The sequence below is a fragment of the Melozone crissalis genome, unplaced genomic scaffold, assembly GCF_028551555.1.
Source record: "Melozone crissalis strain CALT ecotype California unplaced genomic scaffold, PUWL_Pcris_2 ptg000042l_1, whole genome shotgun sequence".
Lineage (NCBI taxonomy): Eukaryota > Metazoa > Chordata > Aves > Passeriformes > Passerellidae > Melozone > Melozone crissalis.
In genome coordinates, this window is record NW_026535820.1 from 12565206 (window position 1) to 12575253 (window position 10048).

A 10048-nucleotide genomic window follows, 5' to 3' on the forward strand; every position below is an offset into this window, starting at 1 on the left:
TTCATTTTATACAATGAGGCTACAACTGTGTCCTTCAGCAGTGTGAGGACAAGTCATGACTGTCTGACATTTAGTCCCCCTACACACAGTTCTAACACTCCTCCACTCCCCCACATGTACCCTTGTAAAATGCTGAGTGCTTTAAAGAAAGACTGTCCTTAGAATTCTGGGTTTGGGAGCTCTCTGACTTCATCCAACAAGTAACAAAGGAATAAAAGTATTCCATCAGTAGAGATTACTTTTCAGTTTTCTCTTTCAGTTTTTTCAGGAAAAAACCAAAACTTCTTAGGTGTTGCAAAGAGAAGCTGGTGCATTTTTGGAGTAAGACATTTTAATTCAAAATACCTTTCTGCATTATTTTTAATCATAAAAGCAAGGAGAAAAGGATTCATGCTTAGCATGGGGCATACAGAACTAGGAAGGCAGAATTTTCCACTTCCTACCACTACTAAAACGTTATAAGTAAATGGAAATTTAGATAATTACTGGGGGTTTGGAATTAGGCAGAAGGGCCCAGAAGAGTAAAACACCACCACATTTCCTCCTGCAACACAGAGAGGTTCTTCTTAGAAATCCAGAAAAGCTAGAACCCCAAAAGGTAAAAAAAAGTGTCCAGCAGGTCACCTACTTAGATCATACAGAAGCAGCACAGCTGCTGGAGCAAGCAGAAATAGAGACTGAAAAATACCACCCTCTCTTTCTTTCTTTTCCTCTGGGCTCAAAAAAAAGGGAAAGAACTAGAAAGAGTCAGTAAGTCCTCCTCCTCTTTATTCTGACTCGAGTTTTTTTTTTTAATGCCAATATTGAGCAACTTGGGGGCATACAGAAGATTGTAAAAGCAGGAGGTTGATAAAACTCTGTTTTTCTACCTATTGCTCATATTTACAAAATATGTGCGCTCTCATGCCTGCTTGTCTGTCTAGAAGACAACAGAATAATCTCATTTTCAATCTATACAGCTAAGGGCTATTTTTCATTCCCTCCTAATAAAATGTGGAGCATTTAAATATCCCATCCCTTTAATAATACACACCATATACAGCATTAGTGATGCTTCTTTCACCTTTCCAACAGCAATAGCTGAGTGCCTGCAGCTTTGCAGAATAAATTTCTGGCACTATGGGGGAATGGATGAGCCCCACCACAACAGTGAGAGACTGTGGGTCTTATCAAAATTAGCTTCTAATTACAGTAAGAGAAGAAGAAAGCAACCAGTACTTTGAGCCAACTTCTACCCAAATAGAGAACAAAATAAAGTAGCAATAGTCTGACAATGTTAACATGAAATAATCAAAACATACTAGATGCACTTTCAGCAGATGTTAACAGTGGTCCAAGACGCTTCTTAATCCTGGATTTCTTATGAGAAGGCCTCTGGGACTATATTAAAAAGAGACAGATTTAATCACTAGGAAAATAATTCTAACATGTATCAATATATTTAAAGCTGTTGTTACTCACCTACCAAAGCTTAGCAGACCGATTTCAAATTAAATTTAAAATCTCTTACAAGACTGTAATATAATGAAGTATTAAAGCATGAGAATAGTAACATAAAATCTGAATTTTCATAGATTTGGAAAATACAAACTTTCTATGACTATGACAGAAATCACATGTGACCTTGAGAAGAACAGGAGCCAGTATTTTCAGCACTAAAATGTTAAAAGTAGGCAGTAACAACATGCTTGATAAAGCATGTGTCCTCTTGAAAAGTTACAGAAAGAATTTCTTGGTTGCCCTGTCTCTGATTTTACTATATCCCATAACATATGCAACACTGTGACTGCTCAGTACCAGAAAAAGAAACAGAAAAGCAGCTTGGGTCAGCACAAAATACTTTTCATTCAGATCTGGCTGATCGAGCAGGATTTTCCACACTTAATTCACTATTACAAACACACTATTTAGGTCCAGCAAAAACTGTTCAAATGCAAACTACGGCATTTTTGTTCCATATTTTTTAGGAAATGTAGCACTCCATCCCAAATGTAAAATTACTTTTGCATCCTTCAGTATATTACTGAATTTTTCTAAGTGATGAGTGCTATCTAGAACACGACATATGAACATATGCTCCCCAAGTTACACTAACAAGTTAAGACAATGTCCTTATGTAACTGTGCTTTCCATTTTCTGTCTATTTTGACAGTTGCAACAACATGCTGTTAGTTTGGAAACAACACCAAAAGACAAGGCAACATCTTATTATCCACTCGAGCATGGAAATTCACTGTCAGTTTGCATCTCTTTGTTACACCACTAAAGCAGCATTTTACCTCCAGCACTGAAGTGCTCTCAAAACCATCCCCACACCTAAGCCACGCATTGGAAATCGAAGAGGCAGACACTGATGTCCTGAGATTTGATTTTTTCAGACCTAGGGGTGTCTCATCAGGGAATGGTGTGCGTTCTGCATTCCAAAGTCTCTTCCGCTAGAGAAAGGAAAGACAAACCCATTAAAAACACAGGGTAGAGATAATCAATTTCAAGTTAAATTTACTTACTCTAGATTGCCACTAGTATTTTCTGAATGTTTACAAACAAATTCCATTTTTTAATGAGCTCAGGAAGAAAAAAACTCAAGCATTTGCAAGCATCTTTTATGTTTGCAAATACCATCACCAAGGTCAGGGGTAAATTAAGTTTTTGATAAATACACTTTCTGTTGGTCTAAGTTACATCCCATAATACCTGATAGCTGCTCAGCAAAGCTGAAAATATTATGCTACACAGGAACAGCTCACTAAAATACACTTTAACTAAATAATGCCTTCATTCATAGTAAAGTCACATTTACTATGCTTTAATTTTGTTTATGCAGGAGGTCACACAAGGTATCACTACACAGTTCACCATTAAAAATAACTAATCAACCAGAAAAAAAACCCACTCCAGGCTCTTTCAGCTGTAAGAATTACACTTATTTCCACAACCATTTCCCCACCAAAAACGTTGCCCTCCCCTTACAAGGGATGCCAGAAGTCATTTGGAGCATTAGATAAGTCACGAAACAGGATTAGCATCAGTGCTAATTTCATGCAAGAGATAGTAACATCTGAAAATAGCTGAAGATGAGAGAATTGCCTGTTATCACATCCAAAGCTCTCTCAGATTCAACACCAGTTTACACATACAAATTGAACTTGGAACACAATAATCATCTTATCCTACTGTGTTACTGAAATTTATCTTAGAAAGCACTGACTGTATCATCTAACTACATATGTATTCTTCTGATATGCCTTCTCTCAAACAACGCCAGTTCCTATGTATAAAAAATTATTACTCCAAAGTTAAGTTAATCAGCACAAACATTTTCTGCCAGGCTGGTCAATCAGGACTGTAACATACATGTCAAACATATGCACAACAAAAGAACAGAAAGTGGAATCATAGAATAAATATTCTGAGTTGGAAGGGACCCACAAGCATCACAGAAGCCCAACTCCTGGCCCTGCACAGACCCAAGAATCACACCATATGCCTGAGAGCACAGGCATTTGGCACTTATTGCAAATGGCAATGCATATTTGCCTTCCATAGGGTTTTTTCAGTGCTTTGGAGAATGAAACAAGCAGTTCCCAAAAGCAGACAGTGAGCAGCATCTTACTTCACCCCTCCAGTCACACAGTTCTGCTGTGCACGGTGAGAAGATAAAGCAAAACAAATGCACTTTGCAGTTTCCACTGATGATAACTGACCCTGCCAAGAGCCTCTTCTAAAACTGCTGGGGCTATTTACACCTCAAAGCACCTACTCATTATCACCAAAGTCAAACTGTCCCCATAACTACTCCCACAGACATATGAAAGGTACAATCTTGAATCTGACAGGGTACTAAATCTGGAATCAACAGCGCTTTGGTAAGGACACGATGTCAGGTAAGCAGACTACAGCAGTTTGACAAGAAAGGTTAACATTATGACACAGAGAGAATTTAAATGCTGCTGCTTCCCTCCCAGTGAAGATGCTGGCCCAAGCCTCAATTTCCACAGTGCTTAGACAGGAACCTCTGCATTGGGCTGTCCTCTTGGCAAGTGCTTCTGAAGGTTTTTAACCTTTGTCAGTGTTGCTTTTAACCTTAGTCAGAGTCTTGCTTACATGCCTGGTGTTTTGTAGCTTCTAGAAGATTTTGCAAGATATATTTTGCAAAGACTTACAGTATCAAATACAGTTCAGCGAAAGCTCATTTCTTGAATGGGATGCTGCAGTTTTGAGGAATACATGTCTGTGCCAACAGCAGCACCACAGCTTGCAAGCAGGTTTACAGGACAGCACTTCTGATGGTCAGTTAAAAGCAGAAATGGTTGCAAATAAGTGAAAATAAGTGCACATAATTGCATGCACAAAGAGTTGCATGAAACAGGCTTTGTAATATACTTCTATTGTTAGCAAGCTTAATAAACAGAGAACTAGGGAGTTACTCCCTGTTAAGCTTCTCATTCATGCTATTCTTAAAATCATGACATTTGCTGACAGACAGCAAACCTCAATTTCTCAGAGCTGTACAATACCAACACAGGAAAGAAAGTGTGACATAAGAGGCAGGGGATGAACAGCAGAAAGTGGCAGCTGATACACAGCCACTGCTGCACAGTGCTTAGATTTTGGTGCAATTGCCAAGATTTGGGAAGGGGACACCATATAAAAATCAGCAGGATAAAGGCTATGTGTTAACTCCCTCTCCCTAAGTAAGAGGGGTTAGGATGCAAATAGAAAGGATGTGCTGACAGGTGACAAGGCTAAAAAAGCAAACTGAGTAGAACAAATAGCTAGGCTTATGCTTAGATGGTTACACTTCTATTTAGTGTCCAATCTGAAGTTGCATTGGAAGTGACTTTTAAACAACTGAAATTCAGTGCACTAGACAGTCATGGCCGTGACAGACAAGGAGACTTTTCATAATTGATGACTTAACAGCAGAAGAGTTTTATTTAACCCTACACTTCCTTGGCCTGACTAAAGGCAGGGCTCTCAGGTTTTCAGAGCAGCACTAGAGAGCTGTCTCAGGGCAGGTGGTTCCTTGACAAACCAGAAACAACTGGAGTCCCCTCTTCCCCTTCTTTCCAAGCACTTGGCACTCACCAGACTTCGTGCAGACACAGCAATGATTAACTAAACTGACAGAAAACTTCCTTGGGAAGAAGCACTTGTTATCTACAGCTGGTGCAGCAGCACAAGAAAGGATACAAGCATCAGTGGAACCAGTCCAGCAGCTGCTTAACACCATGGCAGCTTAATTACAACCCGAAGAACCATCAGTACTGCGGACAGTTCTGGTAAATTAGCTCTTTGTTTCACCACGCATCTTGCTCCCCAGATTCAAGAAAATCTGAGAGTTTCTGCTACCACCACACAGAAATTTATAACCACTACAAGCACTGAGAAAACAGTCCCCAAAGTCCCAAACCAAGGAAGAAATACACCTTTTACATGAGATATTCCTCAGCTACTGCAAATTCTGGCAGACTCCACTTGGAAGAGAAGAGAAGGACTTATGATTGCTGATACCGACAGCAGTGGCTTTGAGTTCCGTATTTTTAATACAAAGATCTTGCCACCATTTCCCACATTCTAAATCATCTCAAAAACTGGGAAAAAAACAACAACACCACCACCAAAAAAAAACCCCAAAAACCAAAAAACCAAAAACAAAAAAAAAAACAAAAAAAAACCCAACAACAAAAAAACCCCAAAACAAAAACAAAACAAAAAAAAAAACAAAACAAAACAAAAAAAAAACCTCCAGAGCCAAATTACCGGATCCCAAACTCCTTGTCAATTTAAATCTCTCCATATAAATATTTGATGTGAATTCAAGAAACTGGACCTAGAGCTTCAATCCACAGTTACTGAGAGGGCCAGCAGCCTTCAGGGCCTCTGTTTGGCTCTTTGCCTTCAGACACGGTGGGAACGGTGCCAATGTTGGGGACAGCACTGTCACCCTTCCCCTGCAAAGCCACTTTGGCACATAGGGGTGGTGTCCAAGGACTTCTGTCACAGCAATACATCTGCTGGCATGCAGAAAGGGCAAGTTTTAAAGGCTCTTTGCTTCTGCTCCAGCCTGCTTCACAGCAGCAGAGAAACAAACATTTTAAGAAACTTAATTCTCAGGAGTAAATATTTATAATTCAGCTAATCTGAAGGATGTGCTGCCCCCAAAGAAATGCAGCAACAACTGTGAGTTCTTTTAATCTTGAATCACAAGGTTAATAAAGCTTTTCTTTTAATCTGAAATAAAAACGGGGCACACAAAAAACTTGCGTAATTTATTAAAGGAATGCATGAAATGTCTAGAAACAAGGTATTGGAATTAAAAAAAAAAATCACTGAATCAGGCTCAAAAGAGCTATAGCATGTAGACCTGCATGTACATCACAAAATCAAGATTTATTACAAAACAGAGTCAGACAAAAAACCTTGTAAATTGAGTAAGGTGTCAGAAGCCAAAATACGAACTCTGAAATTTTGAGTTAAAAAGGGGAAGGCTAGGATGGCTACCTCATATAGAAATTGCCTTGACTTCTGCTCCCAAAAGCATTGCATTTTGTCTATGGAGCAGTTCCTTTTAAATGAGTGAAAAAAAATTGAGTTACTCCTGTTGGCATTAGCGGAATTAGGACCAAGCCCTCCTCATAAAGGGCATGGCAAGCAACCTTACCTTCATCTCACTCCTTTAGATAACTAAAGGAGTAATGGGGAAGTCAGCCTACATGGGTGCAGGCGTGAGGAAAAGGGAGGCGCACTCTGAACAAACCATGAAAATGCATAATGATTATACAGCAGTCTACTGCAAGTAAGGGGCTGGAGTGCTGGATTTGACTTTTAAATAGATGTTCCTAGTTAGAACATCTCCACTCAACCAATCTGTGAGGTTACTTATGGCCAAGACTTGTTACCCAGAAACACTCTGTATAAAGTCACTGGGACCATGTGCTCAAAGGCTACTCACTACACACCCTTTACACTTCAGACAATCCCACTGCTTTGGGGCTACTTCAAAAACACAGGAAGAGCCCCCAGGAACACATGACCCAAAACAATACCTCATATGCAAGTGGTATTTCTTTGACCTTCTCTAACACAAAAAGCAACATAAGCTGAAGGATAAAACTAGTGATAAAACATTTCACTACATGAGCTCCTACTGCTGCTGGCCTTCAAATCCAAAAATTAGTCACATCACTTAAACATCAGTCAGAATTATTCAAATACAACTGTTACAGTCTTCCTGAACAGAGTAGAATGAAAAAGTACTGAAAATCACAGCTCTACTTGCCAGAGACTTTTCATACTAAAAAAAAAAAAAAAAAACAAACAAACCTGACAGGGGCAATCACACAAAAGTATGCAAATATCCAACACCCACCAAGAGCCATCCTCACCTTTCACCTTTGTTCTCATCAGTTTCACATGAAAATACTCCAACTAAAACACTTCAGCTTGTGCTGGCCCTTCAAAACTCCAATTTCAAGAGAGTATAAAACCAAATTTGACAACAGAAACCTCATTTTCAGCAAAGCACCATATTAATAATACTGAGTTCTTAAAAGTGTAACTATTGTTTTTAATGCCAAGATAAAAAGAAAAGTTCTAATTTAATACAAAAACATCCTTGCATTGTAAACTCTCAAGTGAGCATTCAGAAAAAGGTTACAGACTTAAAGTCATGGTTTGTATTTTTTTCCAGTGAAGATTATTTTTTCACTCCTGTGAAAATCAGTATGCATATTTTCCAAAGATGACTCACAAGAACACATGTGGTCCTGAGAAAAGTCCTCATCAAGTTGTAATCCTTCATAAAACAAAAAAGTATACCGTACAGTCACAGTCAATGACAGCAATGATAACCTGCCATACCATACCTCCTCCTACTCTCATGGTAAAGAACTACTAACACCAAATTAAAATCTTAAAATAATTTCCCCATTGCTATTGATGTGTGACACCAAAATTTTTAAAACACTCTTTCAAAACCTTTCTTGGTGCTCATGATTTTTACTACACTAGATAAAATACTATCCTCAATGACTTATACTAACATATATAAGATTACCATTTGAATGACAGGATTTTTAAACCTATTCTTTTTTAAACAAGAACATAAATTACTATATGCTTACATTGAAAAAAACCCAACTCTCCTGGAATAAGAATATTATTGAAGTATACTTGACATTAACAACTAGTGCCAAGTAGCAGGAGAGAAAGCTGCAATCCATGAAAGCAGTTAAAGGAGAAGTATTTTAGAAAAACTTACAGAAAATTAAGCAATCCAAAATGTTTAGGATACAGTAACAGTATCATGCATTTGTGTTACATCTCAGGTTAGCACGGGTTTTTAATAAATTTAATTAATAGCCAGCAAGTGCTCTATCTTCCCTTGATCAGTATAAGTTTTCATTCATAAGGAACATTATCTTTGTCAGCAAAAGGAGTTACTATTATCACAGGCTGTTACCACATTGCAACAAGAGTTGTTTAAATCCTGTTTCACTTAAGTGTGCATTTTCTTACTAGGCAAGAATGCAAAGTCTTTCAGAAGAAAACATGTGTAGTGTCAACTTACAGGTTAATTTATGTGAAATATAGTAGGTTATTTTAAAGCTTTTTTTAGTAGGATTTTTAAAGCTGTTGACATTTTCTTCCATTAAAATTTCTTTTAAATGGGCTTATACTTAAAAAGCAGTTGAATGTGCACACCAGTATAGATAAACTTCTTTAGGAACCAGATCTGTAATTTGCCAGCTCTATATGTCATACAACACTTGCAGTCCCTCGTTCAGCAGTGCATCAATATTAGCCTAAGCACGGCTAATCAGAGCCAGCACATCCCAATGGCCTCTCTGCGGGGACTATCCAATGCACCAAGCAAATTACCAAAGGAAAGGGATAGAAAAGCAGCACGGGGCGCTTCTCCCTCCGCTCCCAGACAAGGAAGCGAAGCTGCTCAAAACAGTATCAATCCCGGCCAATTCCCACAATTCTCTTTTCCTCTCAAGTTTTACTCTTCCTGCACTTTTCCCCGCCGGCCAAGCGAGCAGGCCGAGCTCGCCGCTGCCCCGGTGCAGCCGTGCCGCGCTGGATCTCACTGTCGGTGTTGCGCAACCGCGCTCACCAGCGCCGCGGGAAGGGCCCGCGCTCCCGCCCCGCGTTCCAGCGTGGCGGGTCCCCGGCACAAGCACCGCCTCGGAGCGGATAAGAACGGGCAGCGAGGGCACAGCGCGGCTGCTGCTGCTGCTCTGCCGCCACCAACACCACCACCAGCCACCCCGCGCCCCTCGCAGCGGGGCCGGGAGGGGCGGCACGGCTCGGCCCTGCGGGGCCGCCCGGGAGCACTGACCAGCCCAGCCAGGCAGCATTGACCGGCCCGGCCGAGCCCCTTCTCCTCCCGTCCCGCCTCCGGTACCTTCCCCTTCCCGCCGGGCATCGCCCCCGGCGCGGCGCCGCGTCCCCGGTCACGTGGCGGGGGAGCACCGGGGGCGGGGCCGAGGGAACCCCCGGCCCGCGCCCGCCCTTTGCAGCTTTGGCGCCGCCGGGGCCGCGGCTTCTGATTGGGCAGAGCGGGGTGACGTAGCAGAAGGGCGGGGTTCCCGGGAAGACGGGGCGCGGGGCGCGCGCGCCGGGGGGGGCTGATGGCTCCGGTGGTCCCGGGCGGTGCGGGAACACTCCTCGGGAGCCGGCGGGCATTTCCCGGCCAGTGATGTCCCCGCCGCCCTCCTGCCCTCCCTGCCGAGCTGCCCCGAGGCCCAGGCGGAGCTGGGGGTGCTGCGGGCGAGGGGGCTGCCGTGAACTGGGCCGTCTGTTCTCTGCCCAGGGCAAGGACTGAGTTGGAAGCGCTGATTTTTGAGGGCATGGTGTGGAGAGCGACGTCTGAGCTCTGCCCTTCCCTGAGAAGTTTTTCAGCCTGGGTTTCGCCTCTGCATCCTTCATTATAGCCAAGGTCACTCATGCATCCCTCTCGATTTCCGGGTTCACTCAGAAGTAAATCTCAATTGAGTGTTTAACACCGCGAGGAAAGAAAGCACAGGGATGGAAACACTGC

General features: G+C 41.8%; 1 protein-coding gene across 1 annotated transcript in view; it reads right to left on the bottom strand.

The window, feature by feature from the left end:
- The window catches only part of SPIDR (scaffold protein involved in DNA repair), a 195816-nt gene extending 186364 nt beyond the window's left edge, over nucleotides 1-9452 (bottom strand). The window contains exons 1-3 of the mRNA XM_054284814.1: nucleotides 9413-9452; nucleotides 2280-2435; nucleotides 1302-1380 (exon numbers count right to left, since the gene is read on the bottom strand). Of these exons, the coding sequence (XP_054140789.1) occupies nucleotides 1302-1380; nucleotides 2280-2435; nucleotides 9413-9433 (256 nt within the window). The 5' untranslated portion in view covers nucleotides 9434-9452. The remainder of the gene's footprint in view (nucleotides 1-1301; nucleotides 1381-2279; nucleotides 2436-9412) is intronic.
- Between the last annotated feature and the right edge of the window lie 596 nt (nucleotides 9453-10048).